The sequence below is a fragment of the Erpetoichthys calabaricus genome, chromosome 4, assembly GCF_900747795.2.
Source record: "Erpetoichthys calabaricus chromosome 4, fErpCal1.3, whole genome shotgun sequence".
NCBI lineage: Eukaryota > Metazoa > Chordata > Cladistia > Polypteriformes > Polypteridae > Erpetoichthys > Erpetoichthys calabaricus.
Window position 1 is genome coordinate 314,294,382 of NC_041397.2, and position 25,077 is coordinate 314,319,458.

At 42.6% G+C, this 25,077-nt stretch overlaps 1 protein-coding gene and 1 long non-coding RNA gene across 2 annotated transcripts in view; both read left to right on the top strand.

Moving 5' to 3' along the window:
* si:dkey-103k4.2 (Ig kappa chain V-III region PC 7043) overlaps positions 1-4,844 on the top strand; it is a 75,556-nt gene extending 70,712 nt beyond the window's left edge. The window contains exons 2-4 of the mRNA XM_051926719.1: positions 4,068-4,419; positions 4,676-4,714; positions 4,823-4,844. Of these exons, the coding sequence (XP_051782679.1) occupies positions 4,068-4,419; positions 4,676-4,714; positions 4,823-4,844 (413 nt within the window). The remainder of the gene's footprint in view (positions 1-4,067; positions 4,420-4,675; positions 4,715-4,822) is intronic.
* Positions 4,845-4,888: 44 nt separating this feature from the next.
* LOC114641146 (uncharacterized) lies at positions 4,889-21,880 on the top strand. The gene is made up of 4 exons (XR_007934719.1): positions 4,889-4,992; positions 10,365-10,429; positions 18,645-18,683; positions 21,666-21,880. It is a non-coding gene; the product is annotated as an uncharacterized LOC114641146 (long non-coding RNA).
* Positions 21,881-25,077: the final 3,197 nt, after the last annotated feature.

Genomic DNA, 25,077 nt, shown 5'->3' on the forward strand with positions numbered 1-25,077 from the left:
CCCATTCGTTATTCATGGCTATGTTCTTAGGCCAAATTGTGAGTGAGAAGCAACCCCACATGACATGAATGGTCTCAGGATGCTTTACTGTTGGCATTACACAGGACTGATGGTAGCACCGCTCACCTTTTCTTTTTTCCCGAAGCCCCAAACAATCAGAAAGGGGATTTATCAGAGACAATGACTTGACCCCAGCAGCAGTCCTCAGAAGTTCAATCCCAGAATATCAGTCTGTCTCTGATGTTTTTCTGGGCTTCTTTGCTGCACTTCTTGGCACCCACCAGACCATCCTCCAAAAGTCTTTGCCTCACTCACACCTGCCTGCTGCCATTCCTGAGCAAGCTCTATACTTGCGGTGCCTAAGAACACAGCCATGAATAAAGAACGGGACCACGACATCCTCCAAGAGCAACTTCTCCCAACCATCCAAGAACAGTTTGATGACCAATAATGAACAATACAGCATGATGAACAACAACAACAACAACATTTATTTATATAGCACATTTTCATACAGAAAAATAGCTCAAAGTGCTTTACATAATGAAGAAAAGAAAAATAAAAGACAAAGTAAGAAATTAAAATATGACAATATTAGTTAACATAGAATAAGAGTAAGGTCCGATGGCCAGGGAGGACAGAAAAAACAAAAAAAAAAAAACTCCAGATGGCTCGAGAGAAAAAAATAAAATCTGCAGGGGTACCAGACCACGAGACCACATGAAGACAACACAATGGGGAGCACAGCTTAGCAGCCATACTGAACAGGCTTGTGGCCTGTTCTGAAGAAAGCTGAGCACCAATGATGCCTTAACTAGAGACATTTTAAAATAACTAACAAGTCTGTGTGCCGCCTGAAACTACACATCACCATTTAATCAGGTTGTATGGTTGCCAATATTCAAATGTACTTTGCATATTGTTATTATTTATGATTATTATCAATAATACATTATTTAAAGTCTAACTTAACTCCTGCTTGTCTTTTTACTACACCTAATTGCCTGAGGTTATAAATGTAGAAGGGAAGGTGGGGAGAAGTTATAAAGTACAATACCTTATAAACAGTGGTAAGTCTGTTAGGTTTCAGGCATTCTGACAAAGGCTACTTATTAATAATACAAAAGGGGAAAGTAGAGCAATAAGATAAAACACTATCTATCTATCTATCTATCTATCTATCTATCTATCTATCTATCTATCTATCTATCTATCTATCTATCTATCTATCTATCTATCTATCTGTCTATCTATCTATTGTGAAAGGCGCTATATAGCGCCCGACCCGGCACAAACTGAGACAGAGGCATGTACTTCAATAAACACTCTTTTATTTCTCTTCAGCCATGGGGCACGCCTTCCCCGTGTCCCACAGGCCCAACACAGTCTCACACAAGCACAATTCACCACAGCAACAATCCTTCTGGCAGCACCACCACTCCTCCTCAGGCTTAGTCCTCCTCCTCCCGACTCTGGCTCTCTCGAGTGGTGGTGGCTGGCTTTTTTTATACCCCACCCGGAAGCATTCCAGGTGCTTGATTACCTGGTCCTAATTGAACTTCCGGGTGGGACTGACAAGTCGACCAGTTGGGCTGCAGACGTCATGCAGCTCCCCCTAGCGGCCACCCGAGCCCCCAACCAGGCTGTGGAGGACTCCATCTCCCATGGAGTCTTGCGCCAGGTTGGGGGATCATCGTCCACCAGGGAGGCTGCCACCAAGCGTCCCGGGGGAGGTATTGAGCTGCCCATGGTGGCTCCCCCGGAACAGATGCAGCAGGGGCATCCCTGCCGGGCATGGGACCCGGCTGTACTTCACACTATCTATCTATCTATCTATCTATCTATCTATCTATCTATCTATCTATCTATCTATCTATCTATCTATCTATCTATCTATCTATCTATCTATCTATCTATCTATCTATCTATCTATCATATAGTGCCTTTCATATCTATCTATCTATCTATCTATCTATCTATCTATCTATCTATCTATCTATCTATCTATCTATCTATCTATCTATCTATCTATCTATCTATCTATCTATCTATCTACATGTCAGTCAGTAATTGTCCAACCCGCTATACCCTAACACAGAGTCATGGGGTCTACTGGAGCCAATCCCAGCCAGCACAGGGTGCAAGGCAGGAACAAATCTCCGGGCAGGGCGCCAGCCCACCGCAGTTTTTATAAATAAATCCTTGATAAATAAAGATTCCTGTTTACCTATTTTTTCTAAAATATGTGGGTTTCTGGGTATCCATCCTCTAATGGAACTTTATTAGTATTACTGTATTTAGAAAATGTAACTTTATTTTTGAGGTTTTTGAGATGATGTCTGAGGCAGGAGAATGATAGATAGATAGATAGATAGATAGATAGATAGATAGATAGATAGATAGATAGATAGATAGATAGATAGATAGATAGATAGATAGATAGATAGATAGATAGATCACGTTGGTCGAGGGGTGACTCATTTTAGAACCTGAGGGCTGAGGATTGAAATGTCCTCACATGGCACTCCTGGGAGCATCTGAGTTGTCTCGGTCTGTTATTGAAGGCTCACCTCATACATGGGGTGAGAGTCCTTGTCCAGGATAGTCAGCAGCATTCTGAGTGGCTGTCTGATCTTCCACTTCCTCCAGTGAGTCCAGCCTGACTCCTAAAACTGACCCAGCCTTTTTAATCAGTTCAGTTTGCCTGTTGGCATCAGAAGCTCTAATGCTATTTCCTCAGTACACCACCACATAGATGATGGCACCGGTCACTACAGACTGGCAGAAAACATTTAAGAATGTCCTGCATACATCAACAAACATCAACATCCTCAGGAAATTGAGGCGACTCTGCCTCGTTTTGTATACAGATGTGTTTGTTCTCCACCCAAGCGTGTCATTCAGATGCCTTCCAAGGTCCTCACCTTCTCCACATCATCACCATCAATATGAACCATGGACAGAGTGGACTTGATCCTCCTGAAGTCTATGATGATCTCTTTTGTCTTATTGATGTTGTGCTGCAGTTAGATCAGTTTTCACCTTTCAACATCCTCCTCCACAAGTGCTTTGTATTCTTTCTTCTCTTCACCACGTAGACACCAAACTACAAATGTGTCATTGGTAAATGTCTTCAGCTGACATATTTCAGTATTGTTTCTAAAGTCAGAGGTCTACAGGGTATGCAGGAACAGACCAGTACAGTTCCCTATGGCATACCTGCACTGCTCTTGATCATGTCCTTCAAACAGCCTCACAAACTGTGGTCTACTAATTGGGTGGTCCATTATCCAAGACGCAGAGGTTGCATCAACCCTCACTTTGGGCTGTTTGGTGTTGAACATGAGATCTTCGCCCTGCTGCCCTGTTCCTCCAAGTTGCAGTGGGCTCTATTCAGCAGGCAGATGACAGCATCATCCACACCTGTGGTGTCCTGATAGGCAAACTGCCGAGGGTTTGATGCTGTTCAGAAAATCTCAATCTCTAGCACTACAGCAACACTTTCACAGTTCAAATCTGTAATTCTAAACAAAGGACTAATGGGACTGTGCTGGAATTTATAAATGAATTTCCATGACATGAATTGTGGTGGCCACGGGTCACAGGTCATAGCCACCAGCAAACACTTCCTTGTGACTCAATAACCAGACTGTGAAATTCTAAAATTGGCAATGGTGTGCACTTAGGAATAACATTTTTCCCAAACACATGATGTTAAATAAACAAACACGCACATGAAAATGAAACTTGTAAATTAGTCTCTTTGAAATATGAAAGTCTAAATAGCAAATAAAAAGGGAAACCACAAACAATAGAGAAGACAGCTTTTCCATTCTTGTTTGCCATTCTTTAAACCTGCAAGCAATTTCCATAATTAAAGGAAAAAAATTAGTAAAAATGCCAAGAAGAATTCACGTTGGATTCTTCAGTTCTTCTGAGCCTTTGTCTTCACACCTGGAGCTTCTTATACATCATTTTCATATATGTACAGTATGTATGTATGTACAGTATGTATGTATGTATTTATTTATTTATGTATTTTTTTATTAGTTTTTTCTTCCTTCCAGGTCTCCTGAGCCTTTGTCTTCATGCCTGGAGCTCTGTGGTGACATCTCCCCCGGGTGACACGGTGTCCCTAAACTGCTTGTACTCCAATAACAGCAGCAGTGACGGCTCATCGATGTTATGGTACAGGCAGCTCTCCGGCCGCCCCCCTGAGCCCATACTGCAATCCTTCAGCCCTGACGATACGTTCAGCTATTCTTACTTGAGGGCCGGAGAGCACTTTACACTGGAAAAAAATCACACCTTAGTCATCCGAAATGTCACCCGAGAAGACGCTGCTACTTATTACTGCTCCAAGCTGGAAACGGACAAGTGCCGCTTCGGCGACGGGATCGAGCTGCGAGTGGACGGTGAGTCTGTTTCGATATTTTATATCAGTCAGTCTGTCAGTCTGTTTCGATATTTTATGTTCTTCTCACTTTCTTCATAGCCAACCAAGTGACTCCACTGCTGTTAAGTAAAACCTCAATGAAGTCGAGAGGTCACACTTTTACTGACTTTCCTTGCTCATTTTCAGAAGTGATCATCTCACAGATATTACACTGATATGAAATAATAAACCAGTTAAAGACTTTATTGTGGACTCTGATATTCTTTTTTTATCTTTAAGGTTCAATGGGTTCAATGACAATAAATGCAGACCACCAAGGTATGTGAGAATTGTAAAAGTCTCGAAATTACAGAAAATAATTAAAATAAGAGGACAATAACTTCCCCATGCTTAATGCCCATTTGTGTGATTTACTCTTCCATACAGGACTGAGCGCCACCCTAATTAAAGGTCTTACTTTTCTAATTTTTGTTTTTGTTCTTCTGTAGTTTACTGTAGCAGTGGAATTTTAATTTGGGTGTCCACCATCTTGGGATTCCTGCTGGTCGTGATGACATCTGCTTTGACGTATGTGGTGTGTAGGCTGAAGTCTAAAGGTGTGTACTCAATAATACATTTCATTAATTATCAGTATTAGAACATCACAACATTCAAAAGACTGTGAGGAGAACAGGCCGCTCAGCCTATGAAGCTTGTCTGCCCTATCCATCTGGATTGTGTAAAATGACATCAAGTGGAGTTTTGAAGACCTTTAATGTCCTACTCTCTCACACACTACTCAGGAATTTTCTTCCATGTGTCTGTGAGCAACATCAGAGATGATTATGTTGGCATCCACATTATTTAGAAGGTGGCGTCTTGGGACTTTTGGCCAACCATTTATTGATGTGTCAATGACAAGAGCGCAGGCATCACAATGTACATCACAAGTCAATTAATTATATTCTTCCTTTAGCCAAGAATGAGCCAATAGCAGCATGAGCTGACATTTCATATTCAAATGAATGGCCATAGGGGAGCCAATAAAAAGGGCAATCCGACACGGTCACCTGATCTACTGTTGTAGCTAAAAGTGTTGAGAATGACACGAGTGTTGGTCTTCAAGTTTGCTGCTTCAGTGTTTTTAGATCTTTTTGTCAGATGTTCCTGTGGTAGACTGAAGTAGAATGACAAGCAGTTCAGAAGTTTCAAAGGCTTTGATTGACAACGACATGAAGTTGACGCCCAGAGTCCATATTTGAAGTGTTGGTCCTTCTTTCTTTTTCAAGACTTCTTCATTCACCCTGGCAGGCTGTCAGTCCTGAATGATGGCAGCTGCCCATTCTTGCAAAATCAGAATTGGTGCGTTTTTGTTTGCCCACCCGCCTCTTGAGGATTCTCAATGGGATTAAGCATGGCCATCTTAACAGCATTATAGGCATAAACTGTTCACAATGAGTGGGCTGACATGATTAAGTCTTTAATCCCCATTTTGCCCACCACTTGTTACACAAAATTGCCAGACAACACCAATAACTTGCAAAAAGACCACCCAATGAAAATAATAATATTATTAATTAATTAATTAATTGATTGATTGATTGATTGAGATCAATCAATCAATCAATCAATAAAGGCACTTGATAAATTATTACTATTATTATAATAATTATTATAATATTGTAATATATTATAATAATTTATAAAGTGCCTTTCACATTATTATTATTATTATTATTAAATAAATAAATAAATAAATAAATAAAAAAAATGCATTAACAAATTATTATTATTAATACCTGCGGTGGGCTAGCACCCTGCCCGGGGTTTGTTTCCTGCCTTGCACCCTGTGTTGGCTGGGATTGGCTCCAGCAGACCTCTGTGACCCTGTAGTTAGGATATAGCAGGTTGGATGATGACTGACTGACTGACTATTATTAATACATTCTGTTTATTTGTTTATTTACTTATTTATTTATTTATTTACCATAATAATAATAATAATAATAATGTGAAAGGCACTTTATAAATTATTATTATAATAATAATAATAATGTGCCTTTCACATTATTATTATTATTGTTGTTAATAAATAAATAAACTGTATTAATAAATAATAACAATAAGACATTTTATTTATATAGCGCCTTTCCAATGCGCAAGTCCCTGCTCACCTAATTTCCTAAATGTCTAGCCACTTACTTATTGACCAAAGCTGTCATCTCCTTATCGTGGTGGAGGGGTTTGCGTGTCCCAATGATCCTAGGAGCTCTGTTGTCCGGGGCTTTATGCCCCTGGTAGGGCCACCCAAGGCAAACTGGTCCTAGGTGAGGGATGAGACAAAGAGTGGTTCAAACCTTCTATGATGAATGAAAACTTTGGACGCCATTTTCCCTTGCCCGGACGCGGGTCAACGGGGCCCCACTCTGGAGCCAGGCCTGGAGGTGGGGCTCGATGGCGAGCGCCTGGTGGCCGGGCCTGCACCCATGGGGCTCGGCCGGGCACAGCCCGAAGAGGCAACGTGGGTCCCCCTTCCCATGGGCTCACCACCTATGGGAGGGGCCAAGGAGGTCGGGTGCAGTGTGAGTTGGGTGGTGGCCGAAGGTGGGGACCTTGGCGGTCCGATCCTCGGCTACAGAAGCTGGCTCTTGGGACGTGGAATGTCACCTCTCTGAAGGGGAAGGAGCCTGAGCTAGTGTGCGAAGTTGAGAGGTTTCGGCTAGATATAGTCGGACTCACCTCGACGCACAGCTTGGACTCTGGAACCAATCTCCTTGAGAGGGGCTGGACTCTGTACCACGCTGGAGTTGCCCCCGGTGAGAGGCGCAGAGCGGGTGTGGGTATACTTATTGCCCCCCGACTTGGAGCCTGTACATTGGGGTTTACCCCGGTGGACGAGAGGGTAGCCTCCCTTCGCCTTCGGGTGGGGGGACGGGTCCTAACTGTTGTTTGTGCGTATGCACTGAACAGCAGTTCGGAGTACCCACCCTTTTTGGAGTCCCTGGAGGGGGTGCTAGACGGCATACCTTCTGGGGACTCCCTCATTCTGCTGGGAGACTTCAATGCTCACGTGGGCAATGACAGTGAGACCTGGAAGGGCGTGATTGGGAGGAATGGCCCCCCCGATCTAAACCCGAGCGGTGTTTTGTTATTGGACTTCTGTGCTCGTCACGGATTGTCCATAACGAACACCATGTTCAAGCATAGGGGTGTTCATATGTGCACTTGGCACCAGGACACCCTAGGCCTGAGTTCGATGATCGACTTTGTGGTCGTGTCGTCTGACTTGCGGCCACATGTCTTGGACACTCGGGTGAAGAGAGGGGCGGAGCTGTCAACTGATCACCACCTGGTGGTGAGTTGGCTTCGATGGTGGGGGAGGATGCCAGTCAGGCGTGGTAGGCCCAAACGTGTTGTGAGGGTCTGCTGGGAACGTCTGGCAGAGCCCCCTGTCAGAAGTAGCTTCAACTCCCACCTCCGGCAGAACTTCGACCATGTCCCGAGGGAGGTGGGGGACATCGAGTCCGAATGGGCCATGTTCCGTGCCTCTATTGTTGAGGCGGCTGACCGGAGCTGTGGCCGTAAGGTGGTCGGTGCCTGTCGTGGCAGCAATCCCCGAACCCGTTGGTGGACACCGGTGGTGAAGGATGCCGTCAAGCTGAAGAAGGAGTCCTACAGGACCCTTTTGTCCTGTGGGACCCTGGAGGCAGCTGATAGGTACCGGCAGGCCAAGCGGAATGCGGCTTTGGTGGTTGCTGAGGCAAAAACTCGGGCGTGGGAGGAGTTTGGGGAGGCCATGGAGAACGACTTTCGGACGGCTTCGAGGAGATTCTGGTCCACCATCCGGCGTCTCAGGAAGGGGAAGCAGTGCAGTGTCAACACTGTATATGGTGGGGATGGTGCGCTGCTGACCTCGACTCGGGACGTTGTGGGTCGGTGGGGGGAGTACTTCGAAGACCTCCTCAATCCCATTAACATGCCTTCCAATGAGGAAGCAGAGCCTGGGGACTCAGAGGTGGGCTCCCCCATCTCTGGGACTGAGGTCACCGAGGTGGTCAAAAAACTCCTTGGTGGCAGGGCCCCGGGGGTGGATGAGATACGCCCGGAGTTCCTCAAGGCTCTGGATGTTGTAGGACTGTCTTGGTTGACACGCCTCTGCAACATCGCATGGACATCAGGGACAGTGCCTCTGGATTGGCAGACTGGGGTGGTGGTCCCCCTCTTTAAGAAGGGGGACCGGAGGGTGTGTTCCAACTACAGAGGGATCACACTCCTCAGCCTCCCTGGAAAAGTTTATTCAGGGGTCCTGGAGAGGAGGGTCCGTCGGATAGTCGAGCGTCGGATTCAGGAGGAACAGTGTGGTTTTCGTCCTGGTCGCGGAACAGTGGACCAGCTCTATACCCTTAGCAGGGTCCTGGAGGGTGCATGGGAGTTTGCCCAACCAGTCTACATGTGTTTTGTGGACTTGGAAAAGGCATTCGACCGTGTCCCTCGGGGAATCCTGTTGGGGGTACTCCGAGAGTATGGGGTACCGGCCCCCCTGATAAGGGCTGTTCGGTCCCTGTACGATCGGTGCCAGAGCTTGGTCCGCATTGCCGGCAGTAAGTCGAACCCGTTTCCAGTGAGAGTTGGACTCCGCCAGGGCTGCCCTTTGTCACTGATTCTGTTCATAACTTTTATGGACAGAATTTCTAGGCGCAGCCAGGGCGTTGAGGGGGTCCGGTTTGGTGGGCTCAGGATTGGGTCACTGCTTTTTGCAGATGATGTTGTCCTGTTTGCTTCATCAGGCCGTGATCTTCAGCTCTCTCTGGATCGGTTCGCAGCCGAGTGTGAAGCGGCTGGAATGAGAAGCAGCACCTCCAAATCCGAGACCATGGTCCTCAGCCGGAAAAGGGTGGAGTGCCCTCTCAGGGTTGGTAGCGAGATCCTGCTTCAAGTGGAGGAGTTCAAGTATCTCGGGATCTTGTTCACGAGTGAGGGAAGAATGGAGCGTGAGATCGACAGGCGGATCGGTGCGGCATCCGCAGTAATGCGGGCGCTGCATCGGTCTGTCGTGGTGAAAAAGGAGCTGAGCCGCAAGGCGAAGCTCTCAATTTACCAGTCAATCTATGTTCCTACCCTCACCTATGGTCATGAGCTATGGGTAGTGACCGAAAGAACGAGATCGCGAATACAAGCGGCTGAAATGAGTTTCCTCCGCAGGGTGTCTGGGCTTTCCCTTAAAGATAGGGTGAGAAGCTCAGTCATCCGGGAGGAGCTCAGAGTAGAGCCGCTGCTCCTCCGCATCGAGAGGAGTCAGATGAGGTGACTCGGGCATCTGATCAGGATGCCTCCTGGACGCCTCCCTGGGGAGGTGTTCCGGGCACGTCCAACCGGGAGGAGGCCCCGGGGAAGACCCAGGACACGCTGGAGGGACTATGTCTCTCGACTGGCCTGGGAACGCTTTGGGATTCTCCCGGAAGAGCTAGAAGAAGTGGCCGGGGAGAGGGAAGTCTGGGCATCTCTGCTCAAGCTGCTGCCCCCGCGACCCGACCTCGGATAAGCGGGAGACAATGGATGGATGGATGGATGGATGTCATCTCCTTTATGCTCACTCCAATATGCTGTCTTTGGATTGACTCTTTACAATGACATTGTAGCTGCTCTATTCAATGTCCCATAAATGACCATCACGTTTTTTACTATTACAGACCAAGAAATATATTTTAATTTATTTGTACAGCGCTTAAAGGGTACACCATTATGTACAAACCTCCTTCAAATTAGTGCCTTATTGTGTTATTTTTCAATGACATTGCCTGCTGCTGCCAGTACCATCGAGCTCGCATCGAGCTTTCGGTCATCCAGTGACAGCTAATGACAGAGGGGTTAAGCACACGCATAGCTTGTAATCAAGTCATAAGGTGTCAGCACGTCTCCCTGCTTTCTTTGACTCTCCAACATTTTGAAAGTGCGTTAATGCACCCTCCTCTTCTTCTTTATTTTTCAGTGAGACAGCAGTCAGAACAATTGGAAAGCGTCAAGGATTCAAGGAGACATTGCTTGGAATCTGAGGTAATGTGAATCACGCAAAGTCAGGATCTTGTTCATGGGCTCAGACTTTATTGAATAATTATAAAAAGGAGATGAACATTGCATGGGAAGATGCTTATAATGTAGTCTGGGACATTCAGGGTTTAATATGTTACCGGCCTCAGGCCTAAGGGAACCTGGGTGAGGTACAAGCCACTGTTGCTGTAGGGTGTAGCCACAGAGATATGGTGTAAAGCATAAAAGAAGCAGGCAGCAGTCACGAGTCTCAGACCAGACTTCTCTGTTCTCCTTTATTCTCATTTACACAGAGATATATGAATGCTTCAATCTCTGCATAGACAATCAGTTAAACAATGGTGCAAGCCAATTTCCTCTGTCCAACGACAGTGTTAACACATTTACTTTGGTTCAACTATTGTATCGTCAGCTATTAAGAAGTACGTGATTTGAAACCAATGTCCCCAGAACTCGTTCAGCAGGCAGTTCTGTATCCCCACATTGTGTGTAGATGAGTTACTAAATCAAAGCAGTCTGACAATTCAAAGCACGCCACAGGTAAACATTGATGTCCTGTAGATCGCCATCAACAATAACCTGTAGTAGAATTTTCCAGGAAATATGCCTTTTCTTTAAAACACTGAATTCTAGCCCATTACAAATATGTGGTAAAGCTATCAACGAACAATACTCCTAATACACAAAAAAAAAAGGATTTGAGGTCAAAAGTCTGCTGGATAATTCTTAGCCCTTACTCTCCAGAAAAATATTAATTTGCACAAAAGGTCAAAACTCGAATGGCAAACTATAAACACCTCCATGTTTTATACATATGCTGTCTTACGTCAGATGGAGTCAAATCAGATCTCCTAACTGTCAACAGTGTGTGGCAAAACTGAAAGTGGTGGTGTGACGATGAAACCAACATAACATTACGAGTACTCAATGACCGAAAACACACAACTGGCACAAAAACCATAATAAAAAATAAAATGCTAGGCATAGAAAAGCAGGAATCATATCACTGCTGCAAGTTGAATCACATTCAGCGATTTCGATTTGTACAAAAATATCAACAATCTGTGGTGGACTGGCACCCTGCCCGAGGTTTGTTTCCTGCCTTGTGCCCTGTGTTGGGTGGGATTGGCTCCAGCAGACCCCCGTGACCCTGTGTTTGGATATAGCGGATTGGATAATGGATGGATGGATGGATGGATATCAGCAATTGTACTAAACACTTGTAGCAGATGCTGTTAAACTTTAAAACAGTTTTAATGAGGACAGGCCAATCATCTCAGTTATCTCTCCATTCCTGCCTGTCTGATTTCTCCAAAATAACATCAAGTCGTGATTTGAAATTCTTTAAACTCCTGCTGTCCACCACACCACGTGGATACTTGTTCCATATGTCTGTGCTTCTCTGTGATGAGGAAGATCTTCCAAGCATTTGTGTAACATCTTCCCTTAACACTAACTGTCATTATCCACTGGACTAAATTCTTCCATAATTTTAAACTCTTCAGTCAGGTCACCTCTTAGGTTCCTCGTCGTACGTCATTCTTGCCCTCTATATACTTAGACGCTCCTCCCTGAACAACCTCAAGTGCTGCTTTGTCTTTTTTGTAATATGGAGAAGAAAACCACACACAGATGAGGCCTTAGTAGTGAAATGCAGTCACGTGGAAAATTAGGTCCTCACAGTTCTTGAAGTGGAGGCAAATTATTGTGATAGAGACATTCGATTGCCGGGTTACATCAACAATTAATCAAAGTTTTGGGTCCCTTGAACAACAACAACACCACCATTTCTTTCTATAGCACGTTTTCATACAAATCATGAAGCTCAAAGTGCATTACAAGATGAAGAAAGAAAAATATAAAAATAAAATTAGGCATTACTAAGTAACAAAGAATTAAGTAAGGTCTGATGATGAGCAGGAGAGAAAAAAAGCAAACAAAAAATTCCAGATGGCTGGAGAAAAAAAAACAAAATCTGCAGGGGTTCGAGGCCACGAGACCACCCAGCCCCCATTAGGAACTCTACCTAACACAAATAATCTCATTCAATCCTCATGGTTTTCATGTTTCACGTGGAAGAATTGGATGATGATGATGGTCATGTGGACTGCTGCCCTTTAATCCATCAATATAGGGACATCACGGTGGTTTGATCAGGTGGTGGTGGTGCAGATCACCAACATAGAAAACCAGAAAAAGAACAGCAATGATAGTAGGGCTTAGTACGGATTGTGGAGCCACCATGAATGATAATAATAATTAATTGAATATACAGAGCATCAGGATTAAACTAAAATGAAGCTCTGAGAGAGCCATGTTACAGTAATGTGTTTTAGCAGTTTTTTAAAGTGCTCCACTGTATTAGCCTGGCAAATTCCTATATATTATCTATTCCAGGTCTGAGGTGCATAACAGCAGAAGGCCGCCCGCCTCACCACTTCTAAGCAGGCACTCATTTGACGATCTAAGGTTACGATTTGAAGTGTAAGGTGTCAGACATTCTGAAATATAAGATGGAGCAGATTATTGAAGGCTTTGTAAACCATAAGCAGTATTTTAAAGTCAATTCTAAATGACACAGGTAACCAGTGTAGTGATGCTCAGACTGGGGTGATGTGCTCGGATTTTAGTTTTCTGAGTTAAAATTCTAGCAGCTCCATTCTGCACTCATTGAAGTCAATTGATGTCTTTTTTTTAGTAGTCCTGAGAGGAGTGCATTACAGTAATCTAGTCGACTGACAACAAAAGCGTGAACTAATATCTAACATCTTGCAATGTTATAAGAGGTCTAACTTTTGCTATATTTCTTAAGTGAGAAAATGCTGTCCTAGTGATCTGATTAATATGTGATTTAAAATTCAGGTCAGAGCCAATAGTGACCCCTAAATTCTTTACCTCCATCTCGACTTTTAATCCTAATGCATCAAGTTTATTTCTGATAACCTCATTATATCATTTTTGCCAATCGCAAAGATTTTTGTTTTCTCCTTATTAGTTTGAGAAACTTACTAGTCATCCATTCAGAAACACAAGTAAGACATTGTGTAAGTGAATCAAGAGAGTTGGGGTCGTGAGGTGCTATTGATAAGTACAGCTGTGTGTCATCAGCATAGCTGTGGTAACTCACGTTGTGCCCTGAGATAATCTGACCTAATGGAAGCATGTAAATCGAAAAGAGCAGCAGACCCAAGATAGAGCCTTGTGGAACACCATATAGAAAATCATGTGTCTTTGAAGTATAATTACCACAACTAACAAAGAATTTCCTCCCTGCCAGGTAGGATTTAAACCAATTTAAGACACTGCCAGTGAGGCCCACCCATTGACTAAGTCGATTTCTAAGAATATTGTGATCAATGGTATCAAATGCGACACTCAGATCTAAGAAGATGAGAACAAATAAATGGCCTCTATCTGCATTTACCCGCAAGTCGTTTACTACTTTAACGAGTGCAGTTTCTGTACTGTAATTTGTTCTGAAACCCGACTGAAAGTTATCAAGAATAGCAGGTTTATTGAGGTGATCATTAAGCTGCATAATGACTGTCTTCTCTAGAATTTTACTTAAAGAAAGGCAGGTTAGAGATGGGTCTAAAATTTTCAAAAGCAGAGGAGTCGAGATTATTTTTCTTAAGTAGGGGTTTAACTACAGCAGTCTTTTTAAAATATTTTTATTTTATTAATTTTCATTGTAATCATTCCATACAAACAGATCAATTTATAACCCAACAAATTTGAAGACAAATCATACCCCACCCCTGAGAAGGACAGCTTAGCTAAAGGAAAATTGCTTTAAGCTTTTTAATAAGGCAACATTAAACAAAAGAAAGGGAGAAGTAAATATCTATGTAAATAAGAGATGGAGAAGGGAGTTAAATGCAATAATAATTATTTCTCTTATTCTAAAATAATATTGATTAAATCCTGCCAGGTTTTGAAAAAATGTTGTACAAATCCTCTAACTGAAAATGTGATTTTTTCCAATTTCAAATAATATAAAACATCGGTTTCCCACTGACTTATAAGAGGAGAATTAGGATTCTTCCAATTTAACAAAATAAGTCTGCGTGCCAAAAGTGTAGTGAATGCAATCACCGTTTGTTTGTCCTTCTCCAATTCAAGGACATCTGGAAGGACACCAAACACAGCTGTTAATGGGTTAGGAGGGATTGTGACCCCAAGGCTGTCTGAGAGGCACTTAAAAATTTTTGTCCAAAATGATGTTAGTTTGGTGCAGGCCCAAAACATGTGACCCAGTGAGGCAGGAGCTTGGTTGCAGCGCTCGCAGGTTGGATCCTGCCCTGGAAACATTTTGGACAGTTTTAAGCGAGACAGATGAGCTCGATATATAATTTTTAGTTGAATAATTCTATGCTTTGCGCATATAGAAGTCGAGTGAATTCTCTGCTTTGCTACCTTCCACTCCTTTTCTGATATATTGATTAAGAGATCTTCTTCCCAATGTCCTCTTGGATCTTTGAAAGGTAGGGACTCTAATAAGATTTTATATATTGCGGAAATAGTGTTTGTTTCCTCGGAATTGAGCAGTATTTTTTCCAGCATTGTGGAGGGTGCAAGGTGGGGGAAATCGGGCAATTTCTGTTTAACAAAATTTCTAATTTGAAGATAGTAAAAGAAATGTGTAGCTGGGAGGTTGAATTTTGAACGTAATTGTTCAAAAGATGTAAATATGTTGTCTATATAAAGATCTCTGAGCATTTTAATCCCAAAACTTTTCCAGGTATTAAAAACTGGATATGTTTGCGAGGGTTGAAAGAGGTGGTTCTCTTGCAGAGGTGCCACTGATAAAAGATTTTCCATCTTAAAATGCTTCCTAATTTGGTTCCATATTCTGAGTGAGTAAAGCACAATTGGGTTTTTAGTATATTTGCGATAACTTTAATTTATTGGAGGGCAGAGCAGGGAATATAAAGAAGTACTACAGGATTTTACTTCTATTGCGGACCAAGCCTGTGTATGTGCATTTATTTGTGTCCAGGTTTTTATGGCTTGTATGTTTGCTGCCCAGTAATAAAACTGAAAATTAGGTAAAGCCATGCCACCTTCTGCCTGAGGTCTTTGTAGGGTTGCTCTTCGGATACGTGGGTGTTTTGAGTTCCAAATGAATGAGGTTATTATTGAATCTAACTGTTTAAAAAATGATTTATTGATATATATTGAAATGTTTTGAAATAAAGAGAGAAGTTTAGGAAGGGTATTCATCTTAACAGCGTTAATTCTTCCGGCTAGAGTGAGATGAAGGGTTGACCATCTATGCAAGTCTTGCTTAATTTTTTCCATACAGACGCCAAAATTTTGTTGATAAAGAGCTTTATGTTTACTTGTGATATTTACCCCTAGGTATTTAAACTGATCTGCTATGGTAAAAGGTAGGGTGTCTAATCTAATATTATATGCTTGTGAATTCACTGGAAAGAGTATACTTTTATTCAGATTAATTCTAAGACCAGATATCTTTTGAAATTCTGCTAGTGCTGTTAAAACAGCGGGGACAGTGTTTTCTGGGTCTGATATGTATAAGACCATATCATCTGCATATAAAGAAATTTTCTGTTCCAGTCCTTCTCTGACAATCCCCTTTATCTGATAAGAATTTTGGCAGTGAACCGCCAGTGGTTCAATAGCGATTGCAAACAACAGTGGCGACAAGGGACATCCTTGTCTGGTACCACGTTCTAGTTTAAAGTAATCTGAGCAAATTTTATTAATACAAACTGAAGCTTCTGGACTAGTATACAGTAGTTTGATCCAAGCACAAATATTCGGGCCAAACCCAAATTTCTCCAATGCAGTAAAAAGGTAATTCCATTCAATCATGTCAAATGCCTTTTCTGCGTCTAATTATAGTAATATCTCTGGGGTGTTTGATTTTGCTGGTGAATATATAACATTAAACAAGCGTCGGAGATTTGAAGATAGGTGTCGGCCTTTAATAAATCCAGTTTGATCTTGTGATATTACCGAGGGCAGCACTTTCTCCATCCTTCTAGCTAGAATTTTTGAGAGTATCTTAACATCATTATTCAGGAGTGAAATTGGTCTATATGATGCACATTGTAACAAGTCCTTATTTTGTTTAGGAAAGACGGTGATTAATGCTTGTCGAAATGTTTGAGGTAATATTTGGTTGTCTCTAGCTTCTGTAAATGTTGCCAATAAGAGGGGAGCTAGCTGAGTGGAGAATTTCTTATAAAATTCTACGGGGTAACCATCAGGGCCTGATGATTTCCCTCTTTGTAGTGACTTTATAGCGTCTAGTAATTCTGTTAGCGTTAGAGGTTTATCCAGTTCCTCAGCACTTAAAGCATCTATTTGTGGTATTTGTGAATTATCCAGAAATGCGTTTGATTGTGTGTTGTCTTCTTTGGGCTCAGTGGAATATAAAGACTTATAACAATCTCTAAATGTGTGCATTATTTTATTATGGTCGATGATTTCTTCTCCATTCTTGTTGGTGATTACTGGTATTGCATTGTGAACTTCTTGTTTGTGAATTTGTTGAGCTAAAAGCTTATTAGCTTTTTCTACGTGTTCATAGTAATGCTGTCTAGACTTATAAATAAGTTGTTCAGTTTCTTTAGTTGTTAAGATGTTAAGTTCTGTATGCAGGGCCTGCCTTTTCCTGTGGAGAACTTCATTTGGACGCCTGGCTTGTTCTTCATCTATTCTAGTAATTTCACTTCTTAGCTCTGACACTTTCTTGGTTTCTAATTTATTTCTGTGGGAAAGATATAAAATAATCTGTCCTCTTAAGAAGGCCTTTAGAGTTTCCCAGAGTGTTCCTGCAGAAACCTCTGTGGACGTGTTTGTCTCTAGGAAGAAGCTGATTTGTTTGGATATAAATTCTGTGCAGTTCTCTTCTGCCAATTAAAGAGGGTTAAGACGCCATCTGCGAGGTGAGTGTGAGGGGCTTATTGATTTTAGCTCCAAGACTAGAGGGGCATGGTCAGAGATAACAATTGTGTCATATTTGCATGATTTAATTGTAGGCAGGAAATTATTATCTATAAAAAAATAATCAATTCTTGAGTAGCTATAATGCACTGGTGAGTAGAACGAATATGTTCTTGAGTTTGGGTTAAGAAACCTCCAGGGGTCTGATAAGTTGTGATCATTCAAAAACTGTGTAATTATCTTTGCAGTATTAGATGTCGTCCACCCTGTCACAGGAGTCCTATCTAAGAGTGGATTTAAAACACAATTAAAGTCCCCAGCCATTATAATTTTATGAGTGTTCACATTGGGAATGGATGCAAATAGATTTTGCATGAATTCCTTATCATCAACATTGGGTGCATAAACATTTATCAAAATCATTTTACTATTATATAAGTTGCCCATGACCATCCCATATCTCCCTTCAGGGTCCAACACTACATCTGATGCTACAAATGGAACTGTTCTATGTATGAGAATTCCCACCCCTCTAGTTTTCTTTATAAAGCTAGAATGGAACATTTGGCCAGTCGAGTCTTTGTGTAGTCTGAACTGATCCTTGGTTAGTAAGTGGGTCTCCTGTAGAAATACTATTTTAGCGTTTAAGCCTGTTAGGTGAGAGCATACTTTCTTTCTCTTTAATTCGTGATTCAGGCATTTAACATTCCAGCTCACAAAATTAACTGTCCCATCATGGAGACATTGATTCTGAGTTTTTAATGTCATTTATAGTTTTAATTGGTAATATGGCAGTTTTAATCTTAGTTTCAAGATTCCCCATGAGTTATTGCATTTTAGCCTATTGTTGCATTGATATAACTACAGCAGTCTTAAGACAGTCTGGGAAGACCCCCGTATCTAATGACGAGTTTACTATGTCAAGAACATTATCAATTAGCATGCCTGATACTTCTTTAAAAAAACTTGTTGGTATTGGGTCAAGGACACAGGTGGAGGGTCTCAGTTGAGAAATAATTTTATATAAATCAGGTAAATCCATCCTGGTGAAAGAATTTAATTTGCTTAAAAAAAAAACAGAAGCTCTCACAAGACAGTCAAGCTTGTCACGAGACAGTGAAAGTCGAGTGAAGACGGGTGTGGGAATGGGGTGGTGGGGTGCTCCTTTGACTTTCTGATACTTGTCCCCACAACCAGGAAATGGAGTGATGAGGTGACAAAATGGACATATCGACGAAAGTTTCTTTCCTACTTCTTTGGTGTGGTGAATTATTTTAAAAGAGAATAATCTCATGTTTTGTTTCAGATTCCACCAACCAAGAAAGATCTGGAAGGTGAATATCAGGTAAATATGTCAAGACGTGGGTCAGAGGCTTGGGCCCAACAGACATCACTTTTCTTTCTCATTTATTAGATGCTTCAGTACGGGTGGATCAAAACTAAAGTGGTTGTTGAGGGAATTGAGATGCCCCATGTTCCTGCTTCACTGTCCAGGTTGGGATGTCCAGCAGTGGATGTTAGCTCTGCTGATGGGCCGGTTCAGTACTCAGAACTCCACTTAGAGTGCAGTGCCACCTCAGAAACACAAAGGTGACAAAATGACCACAACATTAATGGTAACTTAACTTTTGTATTAAAGAGCCTGTCAGCATACAAAGACACAGTCAAGTGCTGTTGGGAGACCCACAATAAAAACAGACAGATGAACGCAGGAATTAGCCAAGGTGCTCCACCTAGTATGTTCTCCAGATGCTGAAAGTCAGACGTTCGGGTCCAAGTTGAGGAAATCAGCAGCTGTTGTGTTCAATGGTGTCTGGGGTACAGTGGGAGTAGGTGGTCTTGTAACACAGAAGAACAAGAGAACAAAGGGCAGATCAGACACTTTAATTTGAGAAGTCTGTACTTTAATGTGGGAAGTGACTTCCTTCACATCTCCTACAACTCTGTGATGGCCGGTGTGGTGTGCTGGGCTGGTAGCATCACTTTGAGTGAGGCCCATCAAATCAACAAGATGATGAAAATGGCAGGCTCACTTTTGGGGCACACTCTGGACCCCATGGAGGTATGAGAGGAGGAGAGAATGAAAACAAAACTGAGCCCCTTTATGAACAACGCTGCACATCCTCTCTCTGATAGAGCAACACTGAGGACTTTCAGCCAACAGAACTGTCAAGAGACGTTACTGGGGATCCTGCTTACCTGCACAAATACACCTTTATAGGGTCTCACTGGGACTGCCCTCTTATCAGGAGCCACTTCATTAAGTGACACAGGGGGAGTGAAGCTGCAGCTTAGACTGCATTTGGTTTAAAACAGACAGACAGACAGGCAGGCAGGCAGGCAGGCAGGCAGGCAGGCAGATAGATAGATAGATAGATAGATAGATAGATAGATAGATAGATAGATAGATAGATAGATAGATAGATAGATAGATAGATAGATAGATAGATAGATAGATAGATAGATAGATAGATAGATAGATAGATAGATAGATAGATAGATAGATAGATAGATAGATAGATATTTGGGTACTATCTGAAAGCCAGATAACACAACATATCCAAAACCTCAAGGCCATGATTTTTAAATAGAACTTTACTTGCCTCCAGGGGGAAATTTGGCTTTTACAGAAGATCCTTAAATATACAGTATATATTGTGGGAAACAGCCCGAACACAGACAGGTGGACATCATTAAAGCACCACAACACATTTATTTACAGCTAATATTTACAATAAAGTGAACACACACAACCCAGTGCCACAGCACCAATCACCCCGAAGTCCAGGCCTCTCAACCACAATACCTTCTTCACCGCCTCCACTCCTCTCCTCCGAGCTCTGTCCTTCTACACTCCCGACTCCAGCCATCAAATGGAGGGAGACGGCCACTTTTATACACACATGGACATGCTCCAGGTGATGTGGCGGAAGTTCTGGCTGCACACCCGGAAGCACTCCAGGTGTCCCTGGTATTCTTCCCTCCAGCACTTCCGGGTGTGGTGGAAGTGCTGAGGGCCAGGGCTCTGTAGGCATCGGGGCAACCCCTGGTGGTGACCACGGGCCCCTATAGGGTTGAGTTTCTATGCTCTGTTCCGGTGGTCCTCAAAGCCACCAGGGCGATCGCCCCCTTGTGGTCTGGAGGAGGCGTAAGTCCTACTCCAGCCATCCTGGGTATCCTGGCGAGGTAGCACCCCTGCCGCTTGCGACAATTTATATTTATATATATATATATATATATATATACATACACACTATGGTCTGAACACACAACAGAATAACTAAAAAGGAAGAAATTTTTATAATAAAAAAACAAATGAAAAAAAAAATTCAGACTTGGAAGTCCCAGTCCCAGTGAGGTGTTATACTTGTGTATTACTGTTGATATAAAGGACCCCCAGTCACATTTCCTGACACACTTCTGCTGAATAATTCATTACCTGAAGATCCTCAGTGTTGATGTGTCACAGAGAGGATGTGCAGCATTGTTCATAATGGCACTCAGTTTTGTCTTCATTCTCTCTTCTTCTATTAACTTTTTGTGGTCCAGAGTGTGTCTAATAACTGAGTCTTCTATTTTAATTGGCCTGTTGATTTGATGGTCTTCTCTTGAAGTGATGTTACCAGCCTCACACACTACACTGGTTATCACAGAATTATAGAAGATGTGAAGGATGTCACTACACACATTAATGGAGAGCAGTGCCTGCTCTGCCCTTTCATATATAGTTCCTCTGTGCTCTAAGACCAATCCACCCAGTCATTAATGTGGACCCCCAAGTACTTGTAGGACATCCACTCCTTGAATAGTGAATGGACACAGAAGATCTTTGGTGTATGGAAGGTAACTAAGCAGTTCCTTGGTTTTGCTGATATTAAGTTGCAGACAATTCTTTTTGTATCAAGAAACCAAATTCTCCCCCTGACTCCTCTCCTCTGTCTTATCCCCCTTATCAATACCCCCATTTGTGCAGAATCATCTGAGAATTCCTCAAGTGACCTGACCTGCTGTTGTATTTCCAGTCAGAGGTGTGGAGAGTGAAGAGTAAAGCAGACAGGCCTGTTCCTCGTGGTGCTGCAGTGTTGCTCACTTCCATATCAGAAACATATCAGAAAAATATTTAGACTTTAAACATTTACACTGAAGCACACATTTTAATATTTCAAATATTTGCTGGAACTCTTCTTGGTTATTATGTTATACATACAGTATATTTCATTAAGTAAATCATTACACTATTATTCTGAGCACCCCAGGTTAGGTCAGTTTACGCTAATTCAGACTTATTATTATTATTATTATTATTATTTTTTTTTTTTTTCTGCAGTCGCTGTCCCACAAGGACCAGGCCTTATATGAAGTGTGTGACCGCTCCCAAAGAACAAGAAGGAAATGAAGAATGAAGGAGACGATATGAAGAAGAACCGATAAAAGGGGAAGAAGGCTGTTTGAGCAAAACTGAAATGCATTTTAATTTTTACAGTTTCACATCCTTTCAAAACAAACTTATAAGAGCGGACCACCACCACCTCCACTCACTGAATGGAGTCAGCAGTTTCCTGGTTTTGCTGATTTTTGGGTTGCTGACAATTCTCAAGGTTCTCCCCCTGACTCCTGTCCCTTGTCTCATCCCCCTTATCAATGCACCCCATAAGTACTGAGTCACATTTCAAATCCTTTCCAAATAAACTTGTTAAGCACACTGTGCGCATACCAACAATGGCAGGTGGAAATTCTGTAAAGGTTATACGTCAGGAGCTGGGTGAGTGCTAATCTATTGCCTTATTACCAGGCTGGGATGTCACAGCCACACATTCGCAGTCGGGACTGAGTTCTCATTCCTCAGGGTACTGGTGGGCAGCAGCGTCGTTTAAATCCTGGGCCCGGTTGTTGTCAGTGTAGATGTTATGAATGAAGTTTATTTTTCTTTCTTTAAGGCATCTGTGTGTCAATTCTGTGATTTTTATATTCAGATAAATCAATACTGTAGTCATTTTACTTACTGGAGCCCTCGTTTAGAAGATTTGCTTTATTGGATGTTTTTTTGAGATGCCATATTATTTTTGTTCCCTCTTTGTTTCTGATTGCTCTTACATTTTAGGAGAGTCGCTCACTGATTTGACACAGTTGCTCACAAAAGACCCGACTTTCAAACACAATGAAACTATGAAAAAATTAAATTAAAAAATGAATTACACCAACTATAGAAAACTGTTTTTTTTAAATTGTCATTTCTACGTATTAGAAAAGTATAATAAGCACATGAGAAAAGTAGACACGATATTTTATTAAGTACTAGTTGTCCCCCGCGGCTCCACCCACGTAGTAGTGAAACGGGACAAACTTTAAAATGCAATAAAAAAATGTAATTCTAGTCAAGTGGAAGGTAGGTCAACGTCAAACATTGGCACTGTAACTGATTGTGTTCAGGTCTGACGGGAGAGCGTCCCCCGTTTGGGGAGAAGAGCACATGGCCGTGATATCTGCGCCAGTCACCAGGGCCCTGCTCCCTCCCCTCAGCCCATGGTGTCTCTCTCGGATTTGCACAAATAAATCAGTACTGTAAACAAACTATGATACTTAGTGCAATGAGAGAAGTCGCAAATTCAACCCAAATGTTAAAGCAAATTATATAAAAAACCCGATCTAAATGTGTTAAGTAGTTCTCTCGTGAAAAGCAGACAGACAGACAGACAGATGTTGGATTTTATATATATAGAGATTAGCTGTCCCCCCGCATTGTATTGAAACAGGACATTGAGGAGGGCCATGCCCAGCTCCCTACTCCTGGCATCACAATTCACCCTCCCCTCGGAGGACAGGAAGCTATGGAAAAAGATGATCCGCTCTTGTTTACCTCAAAGGGCACATCAGTCATGCAGGCCAAATGAAAAGGTGTAGCCACTCTTCTGTGTCAGTCCATTCCACACTTAAGAGCGTGACATCGTGTGGCACGACGTGAGGGTCTGCGTAGAGATGATGGTTAGAAAGCCATTCCCTGATGAGTGACATTGAGACTTTACTAAGAACTATTTATTGCAGATCGTCTTCTTGTTTCTTCCCCTTTCGGCTGCTCCCATTAGGGGTCGCCACAGCAGATTATCTTCTTCCATATCTTTCTGTCCTTGTCATCTTGTTCTTTTACACTCATCAGCTGCATGTCCTCTCTCACCACATCCATAAACCTTCTCTTAGGCCTTCCTCTTCTCCTCTTCCCTGGCAGCTCTATCCTTAACATCTTTCTCCCAGTATACTCAGCATCTCTCCTCTACACATGTCCAAACCAACGCAATCTCGCCTCTCTGACTTTGACTCCCAACCATCGATCCTGAGCAGACCCTGTAATGTTCTCATTTCTAATCCTGTCCATCCTCGTCGCACTCAATGCAAATCTTAGCATCTTTGACTCTGCCACCTCCAGCTCTGTCTCCTGTGCCACCGTCTCTAGCACATATAACATAGCTGATCTCACTACCATCCTGTAGACCTTCCCTTTCACTCTTGCTGATACCCGTCTGTCACAGATCACTCCTGACACTCCTCCACCCACTCCACCCTGCCTGCACTCTCTTTTCAATTCTCTTCAACACTCCCCATTACTCTGTACTGTTGATCCCAAGTATTTAAACTCATCCACCTTCGCCAACTCTACTCCCTGCATCCTCACCATTCCACTGATCTCCCTCTCATTCACACACATGTATTCTGTTATGGTGGTCCTACTGACCTTCATTCCTCTCCTCTCCAGAGCATATCTCCAAATCTCCAGGGTCTCCTCAACCTGCTCCCAACTCTCACTACAGATCACAATGTCATCAGCAAACATCACAGTCCACGGGGCCTCCTGTCTAATCTTGTCTGTCAACCTGTCCATCACCATTGCAAATAAGAAAGGGCTCAGAGCCGATCCCTGATGTAATCCCACCTCTGTCACTCCCACTGCAGACCTCACCACGGTCACATTACCCTCGTACATATCCTGTACAACTCTTACGTACTTCTCTGCCCTCCCGACTTCCTCATACAATACCACAGCTCCTCTCAGTCACCCTGTCATATGCTTTCTCCAGGTCCACAAAGATGCAATGCAAATCCTTCTGGCCTTCTCTAAACTTCTCCATCAACATCCTCAGAGCAAACATTGCATCTCTGGTGCTCTTTCTTCACATGAAACCATCCTGCTGCTCACTAATCATCACCTCACTTCTTAACTAAGATTCCACTACTCTTTTCCATAACTTATGCTGTGGCTCATCAATTGTATCCCCCTGTAGTTACTGCAGTCCTGCACATCCCCCTTATTCTTAAATATCGGCACCAGTACACTTCTTCTCCACTCCTCAGGCATCCTCTCACTTTCCAAGATTCCATTAAACAATCTGGTTAAAAACTCCATGGCCATCTCTCCTAAATACCTCCATGCTTCCCCATGTGTGTCATCTGGACCAACAGCTTTTCCATTTTTCATCCTCTTCATAGCTGTCCTTACTTCCTCTTTGCTAATCCGTTGCACTTCCTGATTCACTATCTCCACATCATCCAACCTCTTCTCTCTCTCTCGTTCTCTTCATTCATTGACCTCTCAAAGAACTCTTTCCATCTGCTCAACACACTCTCCTCACTTGTGAGTACGTTTCCATCTTTATCCTTTACTAGCAAAATACCCGTGCTTCGCAGCGGAGAAGTAGTGTGTTAAAAACTGTCTTAAAAACTGCTGGTTAGACCACTTTATAAATAAA